This window comes from Ixodes scapularis, unplaced genomic scaffold (assembly GCF_016920785.2).
Source record: "Ixodes scapularis isolate PalLabHiFi unplaced genomic scaffold, ASM1692078v2 PGA_scaffold3__209_contigs__length_174095766, whole genome shotgun sequence".
NCBI lineage: Eukaryota > Metazoa > Arthropoda > Arachnida > Ixodida > Ixodidae > Ixodes > Ixodes scapularis.
Window position 1 is genome coordinate 118,836,552 of NW_024609868.1, and position 22,162 is coordinate 118,858,713.

A 22,162-nucleotide genomic window follows, 5' to 3' on the forward strand; every position below is an offset into this window, starting at 1 on the left:
AAATGTGTCGAAATAAAGGTCTGTATAATCTTGCAACTACTGCTTACATCTACCTAGATAAAGTTGTCTCGCGGTTTCGTGCAGCTCCTCCGGCACCCAGTGAAATCCAGATCATCTCAGCCGGACAAGAAGAGCTCAATTTACGCATCGTGGATCCTATTAGCTGGAATGGATTGCCGCTCAAATATCACGTTCGATGGGAACCCGAAGACCCACGAAGTGGAGTTGCCGGAAACCTCGAACTTGACATACCGTCAACACGGCCCTACGACCCGGATGGAATGAGGGTAACCCTGTCGCTAAAACCTGGAGTAAGGTACAGGTTGTACGCTTCAGCAGAAAACAGCGCAGAGGAACATAACCTCACATTTCTGGGTCCGGCAATTTTTCGTGTTGTAGCCACCATCCCGAAGGGTGAGTAGGGCACACGCAAAAATAAAGCAGTAGTCGTTTTCTCGATAACATAGTCTTCACTTTCCAAAAAATGCAGGAAAATAGTTTCGTTTGAAGTATTGATTTATAGCTGTCAATGTGTTACGCGATAGAGTATAATGGTCAAATTTATAGTTGTTTCGAAATTTAAGCTGCGATGAAATGAAACGCAAGCAACTTCACCCAAAATTATTGCTGGCAGAATCCTGCTATTTTATGGTCTATGCATAGCAAGGTACCACAAAAAGACAGCCGCACAGTAGCTATTTTGAAATCAATTGCGGGATCTATTGGCAATTAGAAAACCGCCTAAAGAAGGGTTCAGTCGTTTGCGTTTGAGTACGATCAAGTGTCATGCGCTTCCTTGCATTCCATCAATAGGCTACGCTCGAACTTCAGTTTTAATAGCAACCATATCGCCATCAGCAGCCATAAATGATCGTAACGCAGTCAGTCGACACGGGAGCCTTTCAAAGGAACTTCTCTTCCTGCGGAAATTAGGAGCAGCCTTTTAGTAAATTTAAACGACGGCCGGTGGCGTGGGACGACCGGGAACCGTAGAGAGTCATGTTTGGCACTCCCATCGAAAGGTGGGCCAACGTTTTGTAAACTAAAAATGTCATGACATCGGTGGTCAAACAGACTGAAGATAACTAGAGTAACCTAACTTTCCTCTGATTATAACGCGGCAACGCCGGTGATGTTAATGAGTGAGCGAAAATAAAACAAAATGGAACGCGTTTGCTCGAAAGGACTGCACACGCCTTCCGCACATGTGTCATCAGCTTGTAGGCACACTTTCTTTTCTTTCGGAGCATTGATTTTAAAGTGCATTCACTTGCTTGATCCGGTTCGCGTGGTTTATGTCCCTCGTTAGATATACATGCTGCTAAGAAGAGGCGCATGGGTCGGTCGTCTGCAAGCGTTTGCAAGCTTCGCGCAGTCTCTGCCCACTATCCACCTCGCCATGCTACAATGCGCGCATGCGCAGGAGCCAGTAATCTGCGCAAATGTTCGCTATAAAATGGCGAACGCTCTCCTTTGTTTGAGTTACCTCTCTCTTAAATCTAGGCTCTATCTTTGTTTTCAGTAACGTTTTCTCAATCAATGTGCTACACGCTACTCAATGAGTAGCATGGTTATCTGAGTCAGCGCTTGTCGTTGAAACTATCAAGGATGTTATCACTTTCCGGAGGAAACAAGCTACGCCTTGAAATTTAACAAGGTAGCAAGCATCACTAAAGTGCGCATTTCATGAGCATTCTAGCTTGCTAAACGCATACATCAATTTCCTCACTTATTTTACAGTGAGCGTCTCCATCTGCAGGACACTATAACTGTTATAGTGAAAAACAATACCTCAATTAAGAGAAAAATGAAGCTGCCACTCATTAAGCCTTGCAGGCCGTTACACTTGAAAGATATGATATTTAAATGTTGAAATGAGCAGAAAGTGCCACCATTTTCAGCAACCTGAAATATTGAGCATTTTCCATGTTGCCTGAGATTGTATCGTCCATTTCAGTTACAGTCACTTTTTTATGCTTTGAATTTTGTGTATGACGTCTCAGCTTGTTAGACTTTCAGAGAATTTCTCCTTCTGTCGTATAATGTACTTGTACTGCATTCTCTTTTGTTTAGTTACTACAACTTGTATCACTATTTACGAAGACATGTCAGTACATGAGGTCAACACAAATCAGGCACTGCTTATTTTATTTTTTCAGATCCTATAGGACTCATTGTAAACCCACTTAGCTCTGGCGAACTTTTTGTTAGCTGGAGCGTCTCCGGTCCTGCTGACTTCTTTCGGGTGAGTAAATATATCCCCATTAAAACATCATGTAGCCTATATGAACCTCATCCAGAACTTTTATATGAAAGAGCCAAAACTTTTGCATGCACATTCTCAATGATGAACGCACAGGTCAATTTGACGTTTGGCAATGCTTGTTTACCACATGTTTTTTGTCGGATGGGATGCAGATTGAATTGTTTTTATCCATTTGTCATTAAAGGGATTGTCCGGTAAAATTTTGTATTCAAGAAAACATTTAGACCTCATTGTCAATGACTGTAGGGGCATCTTCTATGACAAATCTTAAATCTGTGTGCTTCCCTGGACGAGTAATTGTATATTAAACCAAACGTGCATAAGTGGCGTTTTTCTCTTCCAGCTTCAGAGCGGCGGAGACTCTGACGTAATATAACTCAAAGAAAGCGCCGAACTGAAGCGAACTTGGATTTTTCTCCTCCGCGTGAAAGCTACGACGTAGTCCACCCTCGTTGCTGCTCTAGAAATGTTCTCGTGAATGAAAATGGACTCTCGTTGTGCGGTTGTCACGCTCCACATTTCTCCGCGAGATTTACAGTGGCGAGTCAAATGAAACGCTGCGGTGCGTCGCAAGCACTGTGTTTTCATAGAGGAATTAGGCATATGATCTGACAATTGTAAGCCTGGTGTGACGTCACATCAGGCATGGCAGCGTAGCCATTGATACTTACGAAATTTGGCACAGAGTTTCGTATAATTATCCGTAATTGATTACAGTAAATTCGGGTGTCGTTTATTAGAATAAAAAAGGGCCTATGTTACTCGTTAGGCTTTCGCCAGGTAACCATCACAAGATCTTAAGAACTTCCAGTTTTCACCGGATAATCCCTTTAAGAGTTTGTATTAGGGATATATTAATTAAAGCACTGACGATATTTTGTACGTTTTATGCATATTATGTGTGTTTAAGATATGGGAGGTTTTCTCAAGCCAATTCAAGTTGTGATGTCCGTTCAGAAGACATTTCATGTTCTGCTATTTCTTCATATATACATTTTTTATGGTGTTAGAAAATTTGGCTGGGTCCAAATTTCCTAACACCTAACCTAACCTAACCTAACCTAACCTAACACCTAGCATCAGCGGATATTTCCTAATATCCGCTGAAGCTACCAGCGCGAACCGATCGGCCTGGGCAAAAGGGAGGTGGGCTCAGGTGCTTGCAGGGAAAACAGTCGCTCATCACTGGTCCTTACTGACCCTTTCGTCCATGGTTCTCTCCGAACTCCTTATTGTGATGTGTTTTGTCACCGAGGTTTTGGTTGCATTTGCTGTCCTGCTCTTAATAAAACTTACGAAACCAGCTGTGTAGAATAAAATATTTTTCTAATACATAGTTCATGTGTTGAATGGGTCATATACCTTTTGAGACTGGTGCGCCCTTTTTACAGGTGAAAGTCGCATCCTACCATGAAAATCCACATTTTGGTATATCCTTCGAACCCAACAGTAATCGAAACAATTATGACGCCAGGAGAAGCTACGTCTCTGTAAGTACACTGCATTTCCCATTAAAATACCGAAGGCATTTAGTGCGTCGTAATAAATTCTGAAGGAAGCTTTTGTGTGCGAAAAACTGCCATCTTAACAAACGAATAACGTGGCTTATCGTGTTCACGCTGTGGTTCGTTCTTTGTCGTTCTTGTTGGGTAATGCCGCAATTTCGTCGCCTGCGGAGCGCTAATAGCATACTTGAAACTCGCAACGCCCAGGACTGCCCTCTGAAATTCGGCGGTCGCCGCAGCGAAAAGAACGACGTCGTGAAGCTTCCGCCAGCTCCGCTGCTTCGTGACCCCCTCGTGCTCCCACGGCTCGGTGTCTGCGGCTGGCACGACCACCGTTAACACATTCACATTACCTCTTTCCATACTTCATTTTGAGCTTAAACGAGCTGTGCAACGATTTTAACGCTGAAAGAATTTGCATCGCCTAATCTTGACATTGTTTAGCCTGTAACAAAGGACACATAACAGATCTCCTTCCTTCGAAATGTCGCGATTCCGCCGCGTAATCGCGAGGCAAAAATTAGAATATTTCCCGACCTGCAGCCGCGAGCGCGGGTCATGAGAACCACGAGGCGGGACGTCAAAGCGGGTCTTGTAAGAACAATAGCAAGTTCTGGATCTACCCGGTTTCGATTGCTTGTTACTAGTTACGTTTGTGTATTAATTAGTATCACGAATTATGCCTTCTTCGTGTTTTCCTTAATTATACATTGCGTGCTACGTACTATGCAAACTTTATGTTGCCTCGGCCTGCATGTTGCCTCGGCCTGCATTCAGCGCATCAACATATTCTGCTTTAAAAAGTGCAGGTTCACGGCGCATTCGTTGCACGTTTTTAAGTCGGGGATAAGGAACACAGAAAGAAGACGAGCGCCGTGACGGTGCACGTTTGGTTAAAAGGTTAAAAGGCGCGAACAAACTGGACGAAAAAGGACACACGTACGACACGGACAGGCGTTAACTTTTTAACTGATGTATTGAAACACGAATCATCGTAAAACTCGATTCCAATCGCCTAAACACATGAAACTGATAAAAATTCATATCGCACATTACACACATCCTTCGAGAAACAAAATTTGTTTGGTTAACAGATAACGAGATGGCATGCTTACGCATTTGTCAGCCGCTATGTGTATACGGAAAGCTTCGACTAGTTCTCTTTCCATTTTCTCATTCTCTTTCTTGATAAATCTTGTGCGCTCTAACAAAGGTTTGGACCCACATCGTTTGCAGTGCTCCGCAAGAAGCCCACCCAAAGTATTCCGTACGACAAGCTTGCTTTCGCGCGCTCTTTCATTAAAACATCGGACGGTCTAACCGATGTAAACTTGGCCGCAAATAAAAGGAATCTCATAGACCACCTTAGTTACTCATTCGGTGTATCTGGTTACATGTTTTTTTGAACACAATACAAACTTTCGTTTTGTCATCGCGGAGCATATCTTTGAGAGTTTGCACGGGGCTGGGAAGACAGCCATCTTTTTTTAAATTGTGGGACACTGTGAAAATATGGTATCACCTGCACTGGCATCTTGTCTTTCTTTTCACGACATTTGTCAACACCCTCTCGTTTAATTTTCTGTAGGAGCCTTTCACACACACTTGTCACTGAGCTCTTCGGGTAACCGGCCCTCGTCAAGCGTGCAACCTGCTGATCAGAGCTGACCGGCAGTCTATGCTGGCAGCTTTTTGTAATGGCTGCGTGAAGGCAGGCGAATGCAATACCCAGTTTTACGAGCTTTGAGTGGGCACTGCTGAAAGAAAGGAGGCCTTTTTTAGTTTGTGGAATATAACTCCAGCACGAATTATCCTTATTAAAAAAGGGCTGTAAATCTATAAACTGAATACTGCCCTCATTAGGCATTTCTCAAATAAAGTTCAGTCCGTCGGACAAGGACAAGATTTATGAAGAAAGGGAATGAGAAAATGGAAAGAGAACTAATCGAAGCTTTCTGTATACACAAAGCGGCTGACAGATGCGTAAGCCTGCCATCTCTTTATCTGTTAACCAAAGAAATTGTGTTCTTGAAGGATGTGTGTAATGAGCGATAGGAATCTTTATCAGTGGCATGTGTTTAGGCGACTGGGATCGAGTTTGACGATGATTCGTATTTCAATAAATCAGTTGGAAGTTGGCGCCTGTCTGTGTCGTACGTGTGTCTTTTTTCGTCCTCTTTGTTCGCGCCTTTCAACCTTATAATCTATATGAACCAACTAGCCCCAACCAAAGTTTTATTGCATCAAGTTTGGTGCCGCTTGATTAGCTCCATCGGGTCGTAGGGTCCGCTGATGCTGGGACATACCATGAGACGGATTATAATAATTGGAGGCTGCCTCATGATCGCCCTTAAAATAGTATTTATTTATTTTCGGAGCTTGCATCATTGCCGCGCATAGACCCCGCGATGAGTTGCACGGTTAGCGAGGTAAGAAGCATTGGCTCGCACTACCGCGCACGAAGGCATGCATTGGCAGTGTCCCGAATCCACCTTTTGTAAGATGTAGTTACTCTCGCGGGTGATATTACGTGATGATGCAGAAAGAGCGACGCTTAACATTAGTAGGTTTGTGGACGCCAGTGTACAAACCTTTCGCTCTGGGCTGATCCCGAGTGCATTTTACAATCCAGCCGTAGCGTCTTTGTGCGGCCCCCTTCTCGTTGGGGTACGAGATCTTCGGCCGCATGTTTACATCGTGCTATTACATGCAGGTATCATAGCCGCCCCTCGCGATTTATTCTCGCTCGATCAGCGACGATCTTCGCTTCCTCAACTCCCGCAAGAACCCGATAGATTGTGCACTGAATTTCTAACAGACAGAAGGTTCAAGCGAACGCATAACGCCCGCGGGCGGAGCTCCTTTGGTATTCTTGAGTTATCACTAACTAATCGGTCAGCAAGTCCACCTAGAAGCGTTTATTCACGCCTGGGATCGGGAGTGAACAGGTGGACGACGAACACAGTCAGGCGCCGCCCCTGCAGCTGCTCTTTGCTTTCTGACGGTTGCGGCGCTGCAGGAAGCAGACAACGTTTAGACCGGCGCTGACTTCCTCGTTTGTTGAAGCGCGTCTGGTAGTCGTTCGTCGACAAAAAACAACGTACCCGCCTCAAGGTGTGTCCCCTCCCCGCCAGCTAAGGCCATGTTCACGTTCGTATAGAGCCGGTCGGGTTCCGACATATGTAGAAAAGTTAGGAGAGTCATTGCTAGGGCCAGCGGAGCAGACGATGGCGGCATTCGACTCCCCAACGCCTGACCCGGCCTGCAGCCACCGCTCCTTCCTTTCGAGGTGCAAACGACGACCTTGCTCGCTACGTATGAAGGGATATAGCGAGTAGAGAAAAGGCAGGTAGCCTTTGTGTCTATGGACTCTTCTTCCAATCGGAGCTCGGCACTGTTATGTCTTTGTACCCACTGCGCAAGAAGTAAACCAACTTGCTCGCCGTACAGCTCTACATCAAAATTGATGGGCGATTTCTTAAAATGCAAGGCTAAATGTATATTCTGAAAACAATTTTCTTCCAATAAAAGTAGTGACGCGGGGAACAATCTTAAGGTAAAAGCCTTATATGTCCCACTACGCGAAAAGACGTCCGCGTTGTAGCCATGGCCATAAAAATGCGTCATCAAGCACGCGCCGCTCAAGGTCAAAGCGGACGCGCCTCAGAAATAAAACACAAAGAAAAGCACAGCAAAGCAGATGCTTCGTCACGGAAGCCGTGAAGCCGGCGGGGCGCCGCGCCTGCGGAGTGGGGTAGCGTAATGTCACCGCCGTTGTGCAAAAGGAAGACGTGACGCGCTGCTTGTAGGAATGCGCTGCATGTAGGAATGTTCTCACATTCCTATATGTAAGTAAACTTAAGTGTCTTCGGCGTGTTTTATTTTATTTGTTTTTAAGGTAGGTAAGAACAATAACTCCTTTTTTTCTCATGCCTAAAACATAGGCCTGGCCAAATCATATCTATCGCAGTGGCCTAAAACTGCCTTGACGGATGGGTATTTTGTATTGCTCTAGTAAGACTGCGAATAGGGCTACTTGGTTCTGACTTCTAATAGAGACACATCCCTCCACCCCCCCCCCCCAAAAAAAAAAAAAAAAACACGAGGAAAGGGAGTACGCCCCGTCCTGTGGGACACTCATCTTGTCCTTGTGCTTTCTTTTTTTTTTGCGTATATTTTTATTACATAATATTATAAATTAAAGTTTTTTTCTTCATTCTTGTTTAAACTACTTGTGTCGACGATGAAAGCAACGCATCAGCATATCTAACCGCTAATATTTCATAAATTGTAGCGTGATAGGGATCGAGATCACTTTATGAAGCGGTACCTTTCGTGGGCCCTTTCCCCCACCAAAAAGGATGATGTAGGGCTTCTGTCATCGATATCGTTGAGAGCTTGAAAAACAAACTCCCCAAATCTTGCTGCGGTTCTAACTGGATTCGATGCCGGGTCAGCTGACTGTGGAATGGCCGTGCTACTATGCACCGATAAACTGAGGCAGAGGAGGATATGAGAGCGCCCGGGAACGTCAGAACGCTGAGCTCTGGTCGGAATGATTAGTGGGTAGACCTCAAGCTAGCTGCCTTTGTGTCCACTGCACTCGTCGCACGCGTTCTATCCTCGAACGCCAACGTTCGACGAGCGCAGTGGGTGCAAAGGCAGCTAGCTAGCTTTTAGGTCTACCCACTAATCCCCCCAAACAGAGCTCGGCGTTCTGACGTCCCTGGGCGCTCTCATATCCTCCTCTCCCTCAGTTTCTCCGCGTATAGAACCACGCCAGCTTCTTGTCGTTTCTGTGGCTATAGATCCACACTGGCTGCTTCAAGGCGCCTTCTTGATGGTCGCAGTTGCAGTCACATCACATCGTACAACCTGTTTCTCACGCCGCTTCCGTTAGAGGGCTTCGGTGCGTGTAAAACAAAAGAGTGTCAACCTCCAAGCAGACAGCTGCGACGGTTCCTCTACGTGATATGCAGAGTACATGATTCCAAAATATATAAAGGTACATTAGGGTCCAAAAAGGTGTCGCAGCTATAGCTGTGAGCGCACTGTGAATCCACACAGGACTGCTCATTTGATTATAATAATTTACATATTATTGTTAACATCCTCGTCCTTTTCAATTAATAAATTAGACCCTAGATTATCAATGCCGATGTCAGGCAGGTTTGGTGCTTTCTGCGATTGTTTTAACGTTTCTAATTGTGCTTCCTGCAGACTACTCCAGCACCGAGATTCCTGCTGAAGCGTGACACCATTGCTGTGGACGGAGTGGGCACGGCATCCGTGCGTAGCGTCATCGTCAATAAACCACAAGCGTCCCAAAATTGCTCGGTAAGAGTAGAAGCCTGCTCTTCTTCAAGCGGATGCAGCAACGCACCGACCACCTGGGTCATGACTAAGCCTATATGTAAGCTCTTAATATTTTCACATTTATCTCTGCTGAAATGTATATGCTCCGCCCACATGCAGTCTTCAGATATTGGCAGCTTACCTCCCGCTCCCTTCCTTTTTGTTAACAATGTGCTATAACGCGTTCAATCCACTATATATAGGCGATTCTAAAGGGTAGGTTTTGATAATTTTTATGACCTGAAATTATTTAAAAAAATATATGTATACTTCGTGTAATTATAGAGGAACCATTTTTACTCTGGGAAGGTAGCTAAAGATATGCGCAGGGTGGTCTTTTGAAACATACACCCGAAACATGTCCGACCCTTTTTTCGTAAAAATGAGCCATGTATCGTCAAGGACGATACACGGCACATCCGTAAAGACAATCATTCTTTAAGTGACACTTGTAGGTGCGACATACAATTTTTGTTCTCCGCAAAACATTTCTGTTTAAGTCTAATTTATGAGTGTCATATTAAGACGTGTTGGCCACTCTCTAATGTTCTTGAAAAATTACATATTTTTGAGGTTTGAATAGGTTTTGGAATTATTATTCTTAATCTTATTAATGTTAGTGGGAGATAAGTATTGAAGCAGGGAAAATTAAATTGCAATTTACTTTGGCCACATTTACGCTTCTACAACTCAGCTGTCTGGTTATTCAGTCGAGGCTAACGCTTCGTAAAACCAAAACTGGCATGCCGATATTTCACCAAATCTGTAAAGGATAGCAACTGGCACTCACAAATGCCAGTACGTCAAAATGGTAAGACAAAGGAAGAGAACAAACAGCAACCAATTGTTCTATATTCTAGCACATACTGGCCTATTGAGCATGTAATGGCCGAAGCTTGTCAAATAAACACTGCTTGCTCCGATAGAGACTAGGTGTCGATTGCCAGGAAGCATATGTGATAACATCAAGCAGTATCATTACACATTGTCCAATATATATTTGTAAGATCACTAGAGCATGTGGATCAGGAATAAGTTTTATAATACTTAAGGGCTACTACTAGTACTACTAGCTACTACTACCACTAGTACTACAACTACCACTACTACTACTACTACAACGACAACGCCAACGACAAAAAGAAGAATCTTTTTTTGAAGCACCCAGAAACAACTGCAATATTCGTTAATGTAACTATTGGGGAATAGTTTTATAATTCTAGCTGCTATACGCATTTTTGTGCGCAAAGTTACATTTTTATTACGGGCGTTAATCAGGCAATACGCTAAATGCGTTGTGTTGTACTTTTGTCCAACAAGCTGAGGTGGAAAAGTTTGAATCGCTACTCCACCATAAGCGATAATTCTCTGAAATTTTGCTTTTCAGTCAGAACCAAAATTTTACAGGATTCATCAACTGATGAAGGAATAATATTTATCTAGAATTTAGTTAGAAGTTGTTTTAAAGAATAAACATACATTGAGATAAATTAAAGAGAATGAAAAGTGATTCATGTTAGGGCTGGTAGGTTTTGGGGGCTTCTGTGTAGTTGATGTCAGAGAATATTTGAACCACTAACGGTATTCTGAGTACTGATTGGCATCCATCAAAATATATTTTTCAGCCACCCCAGAGCCAGTCATTACCGGAGTGTCCTCGAACAGCACGAATTCTTTTAAAGTAACGTGGACCTTTCCCGAAGATGACAGCAGCTATTATGACGGCTTCTTGGTGCATTACTGTGCAAAAGCGTCATCCTGCCGCGAGAGCTACACACATAAGCAAAACCTCTACGCAACCAACCTCAGCGCGGGCACAAGTTATGATATTTATGTCTACGCACGTATCAAACACCTCGATGGCCTCGTCGAGTTGGGGCCCGCTGCCAGAGCAGAAGTTTCAACTTGGAAAGAAGGTAAGCACAAATCATTTTAGCTATTCATTTTTTGGTGCGGTAATAAGTGAACGAAAATGCGGCTTTTTTTTAATTGTTAGCGTTACTAATTAAACAAATATTTTAAATACAGGCTATTACTTCGCGTACAGGCAGCACTAGCTTAACATCACTGATGTGCGTTGTCGAGATTTTACATATTTTTTAGATATTCTGTTGTCGAGATTTTACAAGTGGGCTTTTTGCGTTCATTAAATATGACTCAAATGTATTTATTGTAGGTGCGGTTTGAGAAAACGTACAAGAGATAATGGTGAAGAGACTAAACTTAAAACTTACTGGCTGCTCTTAGACAAAGATTCCTGTCTCATTGCCATTGTTTTTTCATCGGAGCAATATATATCTCCCCCCCTCCAAAAAAAAGTACCTTCCCAAGTGCATATTCATGGAAGCCATTTTATAAATAGGGAATGAACTGATACAGATCCATAGAAAAAAAGTTAGTTTCATATTTTAAGTGAGGTTTCTCGTAGAAATGGCTACTAGCGCATACCAAATTCAAGCTTCAGAAAAGTTTTATTTTATCAAACGCCAAGGAAACTAAAGCGAGAATTATTCCTCTAATAGGCTTTTTATCTACATTTATTTCACTCTGATACAAACTGTAACATTCCCATCTCCAACCCTCCTATCACACTTGTTTAAAAAAATCGATTTGTAGGCTGAAAGTTTTTCGATTACTACGCCAGAACTTTAAAAGCATCGGTAACATAAAGGAGACATTTTCAAAATTACAGAAACAAATGCAAGAACGCAATTGCTCGATTTATCAATATTTAAACTTACCCGTAATTCCAGATGGACTTCTAGCATTTATAAGGTCAATCAATTAAATCCTGGCAACCCTGCAGCTAACAATAAGAAGTGCGGCTTCTTACGATTCAGCACGAAGACAGCAGACAATTATGAGACCAGAGGCTATTTCATTTTAAACGACCAAAATACTTCATAAACATTGCAGCCTGTAGTAGCTGCATGCAGGATGGTAAGCCTAAAACTGAAACATTTATAAGGAAAAGCAACACTTGAATAATATGATTGTTTGTTTTTTTTTTGTTTTTTTTTTTCTTTTCCAAACGAGATAGTTGAAAGGCATAATCAAGCGCCGTAAACAAAAGTATATCTTCGAAAGTAGCAATATCAGCTCATTGTTACGCATGTTACCTCTTGCAGTTCCACTCGAGCCTGTATTGGAGGCTCGTGCTTCCGAAGCAATGTCGAAGGAGCTTGTACTGTACTGGAAATTCATCAACAGCACCGTTCATTACCTGCAGGTGAGTGGCATTGAATTCTGGTGATATTATCAATGGTATAAAAAAACACTCGTCTCGATAATTCTGATAAACCCGGAGAGCACAGAACGCGTCGTGCGTGCATTATGCGTGCGTTATGATTTGTGATACTTGGTTGCGGATACCTTTGAGTGGCTTCAGATGCGCTGCACAAAAACAATCTAGTGTGTTTTCTGAGTTTAGCATAATGCTTAATGCAAGTTTCAATGTATTCAGGGGTGGAGTGTGTGAGGGGTATGTTTCAGTGAGAAGTCTCTATGGGTTCAGTTTCTTACGTGGTTGTGTGTCGGACATTAAATTATTTGGCGCATTTGACGCCACTTGCAAAAGAAACACATCAAGGGGCTTTCGACATTCCACACTCGCTACTCTTGCGCTGATAGGAACCCCTGTTGGTACCTAAACTCACCGCGAGGGAAGGAGGTTCATTGCGCACTTTACGCTATACCTATTGACCGCTTTCTGAAGTTGTGACGTCACACTCCCTCTATATTATCCCTTCCCTATTGAAAAAGGCAGATATGAACTCGGCTTATTGAAAATATTGTATTCCAATGAAGTTGATGGAAACCAATAAAAACTTATTGTTATCCGATTAACCCAATACGCACGATGGGAATTCATATCGGAGCACAATATCCCGATATAGTATGTGGTTATTGGTATACAACAGGATATTGGAGCACAATATCCCGATATAACTTGCGGTTATTGGTATACAACACGATATCGAAGCACAATATCCCGACAGAACTTACGGTTATTGGAATAGAATACGACACCGCGTGCATATTGGTAACCGACATGGACATACTGTGCGGCCACACGATATATAAATATCGGTCGTCGATCACGGCCACAAAGGAGAATACAATATCGCGTGGATAAATCTCAGAACGAATTCCAAGTTACCAACATGAATTACGTCGGCATATACCGCGGACTAGGAGGATACGTAACACAGTATTGATCGCCCGTGAAGCAACATGTGGATATCGGTAGGCCCACATATACGACATCACGTGAATGATATCGTAGAACAGCAGGAGTTACCATACGGCAATACGAGAGAGAACGATATTGGAGGTGGATACACACAGAACACAAACGTTCCGCGTGGCAAACACATCCACATTGATCGAAAGCGCAAGTGTACGTACGGCACACAGTACACACAGCCTCGAGCGCTTGAAATGCTAGACAACCACCAAACCATTCAGAATAACTAGCTGGGACACCCGCGACCTACCTTTCAATGAGAAAGCCCAATAACGACGTGCTCATTGGAGTGATCGTTTTCAAAAAAAAATGTTTATTGAAGTTTTAATGCAACAAAAGTTAGGTTACCGATGTTGGAACCCAAATCGAACGCGATACGTGACAATGTCAGTTCGCACGATAAAATAATGAGGATTAATGGGCTTGACAGGTCACCTGCTTCTTACCCGCACATTTATCGATATTGATCCACCTTTCTGGGTAATCCTACGTCGTACACAAAATCCACAACCACACACGAGCACAATTCACCCACCACTCTTCGTCGCCTGTTTCGCAAGATTCACACACTGTAAAAAACGACGGGAAAAATACGTGCATTTGCGCCATCAAACGATACGTTACAGACTCGTTTTATGAGAAAAGTTTCCATCGTCAACCCGCGCGCGCGAAAGCTCGAGCGCTCGAGCTTCGGAGGCAGTTCGAATTCCGAAGGGAGGCGAGCCGAGAAAGCCGCGAGTAGCCCATCGAGCCAGACAAGCGGCTGAGCGAGCGGAGCGAGCCGCCGAGTGGCCGAATCCGCCGATCCAGCCAAGCCTAGCCAAGCCGCCGAGATTACGCGATTGCGATTGCGCCATTGCGCAGCGACCGCGACCGCGCCAACCCGGCGAGACAGCGGCGATGGCGGGACCGACGGATAACAGCTCGTCAAGTTCGTCGCGCACTTTGCTTGTGGGTTCCAAGTGAAACCAACGCACTTTCAATCGCTTCGAAAGGTACGTATAGACGACTTTATTACTTGCAGCATTGAGTGCTTTGGTATACACAGATCAAAGTGAACACTGAAGGAACACTGAAGGACATGATGTTTTGAAATCGCAGCTTATTTGAACGCATGCGTCCCCTGCTGAAAGCGTCTGGCTGTGCTCTGTTGCAGACGTCATTTCGACTACGTGTACTCTGATGTAACTTCAGTCAGTGTTTACACTCGGCTAGCTATCACTCGGCTTGTTATCTCATGTGCGAAATAGACGTAGAAACCAGCGCCTCGTCTCTTTCGGATATTGAACCTCCAGCCCCATGGCTCTTAGCGTGCTTACCGGCGCAAACCGTTCGACGTGTTGGATTCGTGGGCTCGTTCGAAGAGGCGTTGTTTAACGCTCACGAGTCGCCGAAGTGTTACCGAAGCTTCTCTTTACGAAAGTCGCGATTGACGCTGGGCTCTGAGCTCGTACTTTTTCCTTCCCTGGTAGACTAAGAGTGCCGACCATTCATCTGTGGTGCCGACTGGCACCGTACGAAGTTGAGAAAAGCTAGCGAGTCTGTCAGGTTTTCGTGACGCCGTAAGGTAAAAAAAAGAAAAAAAAACGCGTTTTATAATTTTCAATTTTTTTTTATTGCCATGTTTTATTTCAGTCGCCGCAAAGTAAATCGCGGCCGTACGTCGGTTGACTCCCGATTACTGTCTCTGCATCGTAGATTGCCTCACCACAATGGTGCCTCTTTGGTGTGATCTTATTCTGATATCGTTACATCTTGCTTTTTCATCTTGGCATACTTCTAGACGACCTTCTACACGTTGCACTCCTTGTCGACATGTCGCTGGTGTTAGAGACAAATCTGAAGTCGCTGTTTGCTCACTCCTTGGTGCACATATTTCATGTTCAACATCAGGTATCTGAAGGAGGCGCCATGAAACCCTGGAGTTTGTTTAGAGGTACCTCAACATACTGCATTCAAGTGTCGTTTTGTGTTATAGTTTCCTACAAAACCAAATTGCACTTTGTTCGTAATATACCCTATAACTGTTCACTACAATTAAAGTTGCTATGAAACATTGGCCACGAGAGGTGACTCGGCCAACGCAGCCTGAAAATTCCTCGCATAATTTTCTTCATGGGTCATTTTGGACATTGACAAATTTTCTTGTGAATAATGAGTGTAATGCACATGTGTTCTATTTTTCGTACAGGTACTTCAGTTAGATAAACCCCAGCAAAGGCAGCAAGACAGTCTCATGGGGTCACACCAAGGATAACTGCATTCCTGCTCGAGTCCCGAGTCTTGTCACCAAACTTCACTGAACATAATGGTACATTCCCTTTCCTTAACCTTTTCTTCTGAAATGTGTTTTCTTTTTTTTATTGTTGCTTTTTTCTATTGAAAAAGGTGTAGTACAACGTTTAAACACCCAATGTTTTTTTGTTTTTTTTATTTCTGTAAAATGTGTAGTAGATCGTTTAAACACCCAAGCGTTCATAAATTGTCTCTGTACCAGACAAGAGGATGTCTTATACTCTGTTTCATACTTAGCGTGCAACGCTGTCAAAGGTACTAAAGTGGTGCGCATGAAAAAATAGAAAAAGTGTTACTCCGCGCGTTTCGTGGACGAATGGTAGAAGGCGCTGCTCTGGCGATAGTGACGTCTCAGTGGCCGTGGTTTGAACCCGTTTTACGCGCAAAGCTTTTTGGTTTTTTTTTTTTAGACATACTTTTCGTGCAAGATTGTGCGCATTGACGAAGTGCATATTTCAGTTCCTCCTCCTTGATTTTTATTTATAAGTCGCCGAGAGGCCAGATTTCTACCATCTGGTCTGCCGCTTTGCAAGTGTTATTTGCCTCCAGCACCGAGTTATATTTTTCTTTCGTGGAGCGTGGAATGAGGAATCGCCCTGATAGCGGCCTCGTCCCAAAATTTATAATAAGACGTTAATCGACAATAGTTGTGGCCTGTACAGTTTATTTTGAAATAGCTGTCAAAGGGTTGGAATCTCCCTCTCGGAGGACTTGCGATGCACCTTCAGGCGAATGGCATTCTGTGTGAACTCGTCATGCTTGATGGTCCCCGTGCTCAAAACTTTCACGTTGCGAGGTCTTTGCTTCGGGGACGCCACCTTGCCAGATAGGCACTGCGCCTTGCACTTGGCGACAGTACAGGGCACACTCCAGTGTCGTTACTGGCCGTCTCCAGGACTTCACGACCGAATTCTCCGGGGGATGTGTTCTTATACTCCCGTACACATTGGCGATCATCTGCTTGCACTCTTTCAATATTTTCGCACAACGAATCTTCGAAAACATCCGAGCAGGAGAGGTACTTGAGCTTGCTGCATAAGACGCCATCTTCTCAAAACCAGCCAGTGCCACTCAACCCGAAAACCCACAGCGGCTGCCACACAGATGAACACGAAAACAATTTAAGGTGGTTTACATTATCTTTTCCTTTTTCTTGAAAAACATTTGTGCTCCGTTGAAATCATAACGCCACTATCAGTTACTAGCCCCGAGGAGGCATATTTTCCGACTTTTAGAAACTTTTTTGCAGGGGACGCACTATCTTATGGGGCGAACGTAGGCACGGTCAGCAATGCAAACCAGTGCGCTAGCTTTGACTGCATTGCACTCTATGTATGAAACAGGGTATAGGATCGCTTCAGACGGGGCAACCTTTCCAGCAATTTTGGGGCTGCTGGCGGTTTGTTCCCTAGTTTTCCCTAGATCGACACGAACTGCTGAGATTGGGTCCGGCTCGAAGCGGACGAGCAACTTTGACTACTCGGAGATGTTTGAAGCGGCAGCAGCCAATCAGGAATGCAATATTTTCACGTGACACCCCTGTGGTCGTGATGATGAGAACTGAGGACTTAGTTCTGGTTTGAAATGGATCATTTTTGAAAATAAACTGTTTCAAAAAGATGAGTTAGTATTCTCAGCGCAATTTAAAGACATAAAAACATGTTTTTAGGATATAACTGTGCGTGTAAATACTGTAAGAAAAATAAAATTTCATGATGATGATGGCAAGTCGTAGCAATTCGGTTGCTGCATGTGAACGTGGGCGGCCCGTGTTGCTGGTGTTGCGACATGAAGTTGCTGGGCGAAACTGTTCCGTCTGAAGCGGGCTTTAGGGAACTGAATTCAAGGGCCGTGGAGCTCTGGGTGCAAGCCCACCTGGAAACATTTTTTTTTTCTTTTTTGCCTTTTTTAGTATTTAAATAGATATAGATATATACATATATACTTTTTTTAAGTTTTAACATATAGATGCATAATTTACACACTAATTCATTTTCAGAAGCGCTTTTATTCACACTCTGTGGCTTTCTAGTGCTTGCAATAGCTTCTCGGTGAGCTAATGCCAGCTCTGCAAAGGGAGAGGGATCTTCCCACGCTTTGCAGGCTGTAAAGCTGTGGCTTGCACAGCTCTCGTGTGTCACACCTCGCTCACTGGCTCCATCGCGAAGCATAGGTGCTTCATGAGTCTCGCCACACCGTAAGCCCAAAAAACGGTCGGGTGACAAACCTGGGACCATTTGTCACTGCACTCAGCTATGGTATGGTGGCATGGTCGGGGCATGAAGCAGGGGTACAGCTTGGAAATGCTGATATTCATGACATTTTAAACACATTTTTCATTACTTTTGTGTCGAGTTGTCAGCATTCTAAAGGTGAGAAAGCAAGCAGCAGCGACAGCAAGAAAAGAAAAATTTAAGACCGCTTTTACCAAGAATCAATTACGAGCACTAGAAAGGCATGGAGTGTAATTAAAACGCTTCTAAAGGTGAATTAGCGTATAAATTAAGTACTTGTGCCTCAAAAATACAAAAAAACAATGTAAATATAGATATAAGGATAAAAATATACACCAGGAGGACTTAAACCAAAACTACATTCTGTAAGTTTGAAATTTGACACCTTAAACCACTTGGTAACCACCCAATTTTATTTCCAGGTCGTTCATCGAGGTATATGAATTTTGTTTGCAGCTGTCGTCTAGAAGAGAGGTTGCCTTATTTTCATTTACTTTACTGTTCCCATCAAATATGACAAGTGATAAAAAACAGAACCTCATTTGGTTGGCCGAGGCACTGTGCTTGCATCAAGGCAAACTAGCCTGTCTTGCTGGGTTCATATTTCGTTTCATCACCTGTTTAGGATTCTGTAGTCGCTCATCAAAAGAAGAAAAAAAAACTGACTAATTCTGACTTATTCTGGTGTGCAGGTACCCTTGGCAGTAAACTCTGCTAAATGGGGCAAAATATAGATACTTTTTTTTAGCAAATATGCATTGTTTTAGCAAAATGAGCTACACTGTTTGACTAATGTGAAACAGAACGAGCCTCTCCACTTGGGTCTTTTTTCATCTCTCGCAGACACTATTTCCTGTTTTTTTGGTTTGTATCAGTCTTTTGTATTCTGTCCGGCCAAAGCATCTGTGTTACACTAAGACTGGGTTCTTTAGGATATCTACAGGTATTCTTCGCAGCAGATGGCTTCCAATCAGGAACACGAGTTTGTTCTCGGCCACCGAGAGCAAGTGTTTTCAAGGTGAGCTATTGCCCACCTATATGAGTTTTGTATTTCATTCCTCTTGAATGCCATAACCTATGTGTAGTGGTCTTGCATTAGTATTTTGTTGTCTCTCTTCTGCAAAACACCCAAGTTTGACTAAGACCGGGTTCTTTCTTATACATGCAGGTCTTGGTGGCAAGCACCAGCCAATCAAGGCCAGAAGTTTGCTCTTTGCCGCGCATGGCAAGTGTTTTCAAGGTGAGTGATTGACGCCTATCTGAGTTTTGGGTTTCATTCCTCACAGACACTCTATGTCATGTCTTTATAGTGGTCTTGTGTCAGGCTTTTGTGTCTCTGTCCGGTCAAAGCATCTGTGTTAGACTAAGACTCAGTTCTTTAGGATATCTGCAGGTATTCTTTGCAGCAAATGGCTGCCAATCAGGAACACGTGTTTGTTCTCGGCCACTAAGAGCAAGTATTTTCAAGGTGAGCTATTGCCCACCTATATCAGTTTTGTGTTTCATTCCTTTTGGATGCCATTTCCTATGTGTAGTGGTCTTGCACTAGTATTTTGTTGTCTCTCTTCTGTAAAAGCACCCAAGTTTAATTAAGACCGGGTTCTTTCTTATACATGCAGGTCTTGGTGGCAAGAACCAGCCAATCAAGGCCAGAAGTTTGTTTTTTGCCGCGCATGGCAAGTGTTTTCAAGGTGAGTGATTGATGCCTATCTGAGTTGTTTGTTTCATTCCTCACAGACACTCTATTTCCTGTCTGTATAGTGGCCTTGTTTCAGGCTTTTGTATCTCTATCCGGCCAAAGCATCTGTGTTAGACTAATCTTTAGGATATGTGCAGCAATTCTTGGCAGCAAGTTGCTGCCGATTAGGAACACGAGCTTGTTCTCGGCCACGAAAAGCAAGTATTTTCAAGGCGAGCTATTGCCCGCCTATATGAGTTTCAGCTTTCATCAAGGAGCGCAAAATCAAAGCCCGGGGGTTGGCCATTGCAAAAATGTTGACTCGGAAGCGCAAAGGGAGGAAGCTTTATAAAAGTATCCACCTGCTTCTACAAGACAAACCAAAACTAAGAATGTGGGTTCCATTTGAAAAAAAACAAAACAAACATTGTCAGCCCGAATTAACTCGGGGGCGGCACGGAGCAAACAAGCCACGGTACGAGTATGCTTGGTTCAGGCGTTTGTAGGGGTGGTAGATGACTCGGTGTTTTCTAAAAAAAATATTTTTTTTTCTAAAAGTGTGGCGGTCGAATATTCAGGGATGGGCATTGAGTCGGGATGTTAAGGTAAAAATTTCATCCACATGCCGGGATTCATGTGCCTTGTCCCCCTAGCTAAGGGGGACAAGGCCTTCAAAATTTTGGGCTCGCAAAAGGGGTGCGTCAGTATTGACGTCTCATTTTACATCATGCGTCTCAATTTAAAAGGCACTATAAATGACATGCCTGAGATTCGTTTGGGTGTACTTCCTCTCAGCAAGCATATGGTTCTGTCTCAAAAAGGTCTAATCTGATGTTGACCGCTCCTCAGGTCTCCACCGACGATTCATCAGGACGAGACCAACCGGGACACTAGGGAGGAATGGCTTAAGCACGGGAGGCTACATATACGACAGCTTCTTGCGGACAAGAAACGAAAATAGATAGATGTATGTGTTTCATTTGCTATGCCTTTTGGCGTGCACATTATGTTTGTTATATTTGAAGATTCCTGCAGAGTTCGGTTTCAACTATTGTAAAATACCGAGCATGCGCCCAGGTCGCAGAAGCGCCTACCCTCTGATTCGGAACGATCCGCAAATAAGCAAAGGACATACCAGACACCCGTCCACCTGTTTTGAGCCGTGCTCAAAATATTGAAAGAGCACATCAAGTGCCGGGTGCTGTGGCGTCTTTGGCACAATAGCGCCAGTCGCAGAGCTGACAGATCCGTGACTGGCGCAAGCCATGGCATGGCCTTTGGGAACCAGGGAATCGAGATTAAAGAAGTAGTGCAGAAATTGGAGGCAAGTGGTGAAGGTGAGCAGAGTTAACAGAAAACAAGGACGAAGGGAGTTCCGTCGCATGAGGCATCTGTGTCCCGTGCATGTAATTTTGAGTGTGCTGTAGGTGGCTACCCAAAAAAATTGTTACTTGGACGTAACTAATCGCAAACCTCTCTTGCAGTTTCCATGGCCCACAAGCCAGCCGGCGCCAGTTCGTTCTCGTTCAAAGGTGAAGATTCTAGATTTTCTAGATTGCTCTGAAGCAGCAATACTGAAGCCAGACAAGTGGTACGGCATATTTAATTGACAGAACGACTGAGGACGCTTTCACTGAAGCTTGTTTTGCTGCAATACACCTGTGTATTGTAGCAAAACAAGCTTCAGTGAAAGCGTCCCTACTCGTTCTGAGCTCCGTCAATTAAAGGTGCCGTACCGCTTGTCTGTCTGGCTTCAGTGTTGCTGAAGGCGACAAAACGTGTGCCCAGTTTTGTCACAAGAGGCATATTATGTCACGCACATGTAATTTTGAATTTATCCGGCTTAGTGTGCTGTAGGTGGCTGGTCAAAGAAATTGAAACTTGGACGCAGCTAATCGCAAATCTTTCTGGCAGTTTCCACAGCCTAAGAGCCAGCAGGTCCCAGTTTGCTTTTCTTTAAAGGTGAGAATTCCAGATTCCCGAAGCAGGAATACTGAGGCCATATGACCGGTACAGCATTTTTAATTGACGGAGCTCAGAACGACTGGGAGCTCCTGCATTGAAGCTTATTTTTCTGCAATACAAGCGGGCGACATTGACACGTGCCCAGTTACGTCGCAAGAGGATATCTATGTCTCGCGCATGTAATTTTGAATCTTTCAGACTTGGTGTACTTTACGTGGCTACTTAAAGTAACTGCCACTTGGACGCAACTAACCGCAAATCTCTCTTCCATTTTCCACGGCCTACAAGCAAGCAAGCACCAGTTCGTTTTTCCTCAAAGGTTAGCATTCCAGATACCCTAGTTAGGTGCGAAGCAGGAATTGTGAAGCCAGACGAGGGGATACGTATATTTAATTGACCGAGCTCAGAATGACCTGTGGCAGTGGCATTGAAGCTTATTTTTCCACAATCAAACGCAGACATAATTTTGAATCTATCCGGCTTGGTGAAGGATTGCTACTTGTCGCAAACTAATCACAAATTTTTGTTTTTGCAGTTTCTATATGGCTACAGCTAGCAGGTGCTGTTTTCATTAAGGTGAGGATTTCACATTCTGTTTTCAAACATCAAGTTTTTGAA

At 43.8% G+C, this 22,162-nt stretch overlaps 1 protein-coding gene across 1 annotated transcript in view; it reads left to right on the forward strand.

Annotated features, from left to right (window-relative positions):
- LOC8030148 overlaps positions 1-22,162 on the forward strand; it is a 73,268-nt gene that overhangs the window by 24,708 nt on the left and 26,398 nt on the right. Inside the window, exons 5-10 of the mRNA XM_040211183.2 lie at positions 85-414; positions 2,160-2,245; positions 3,658-3,756; positions 8,992-9,184; positions 10,752-11,042; positions 12,255-12,355. Of these exons, the coding sequence (XP_040067117.1) occupies positions 85-414; positions 2,160-2,245; positions 3,658-3,756; positions 8,992-9,184; positions 10,752-11,042; positions 12,255-12,355 (1,100 nt within the window). The remainder of the gene's footprint in view (positions 1-84; positions 415-2,159; positions 2,246-3,657; positions 3,757-8,991; positions 9,185-10,751; positions 11,043-12,254; positions 12,356-22,162) is intronic.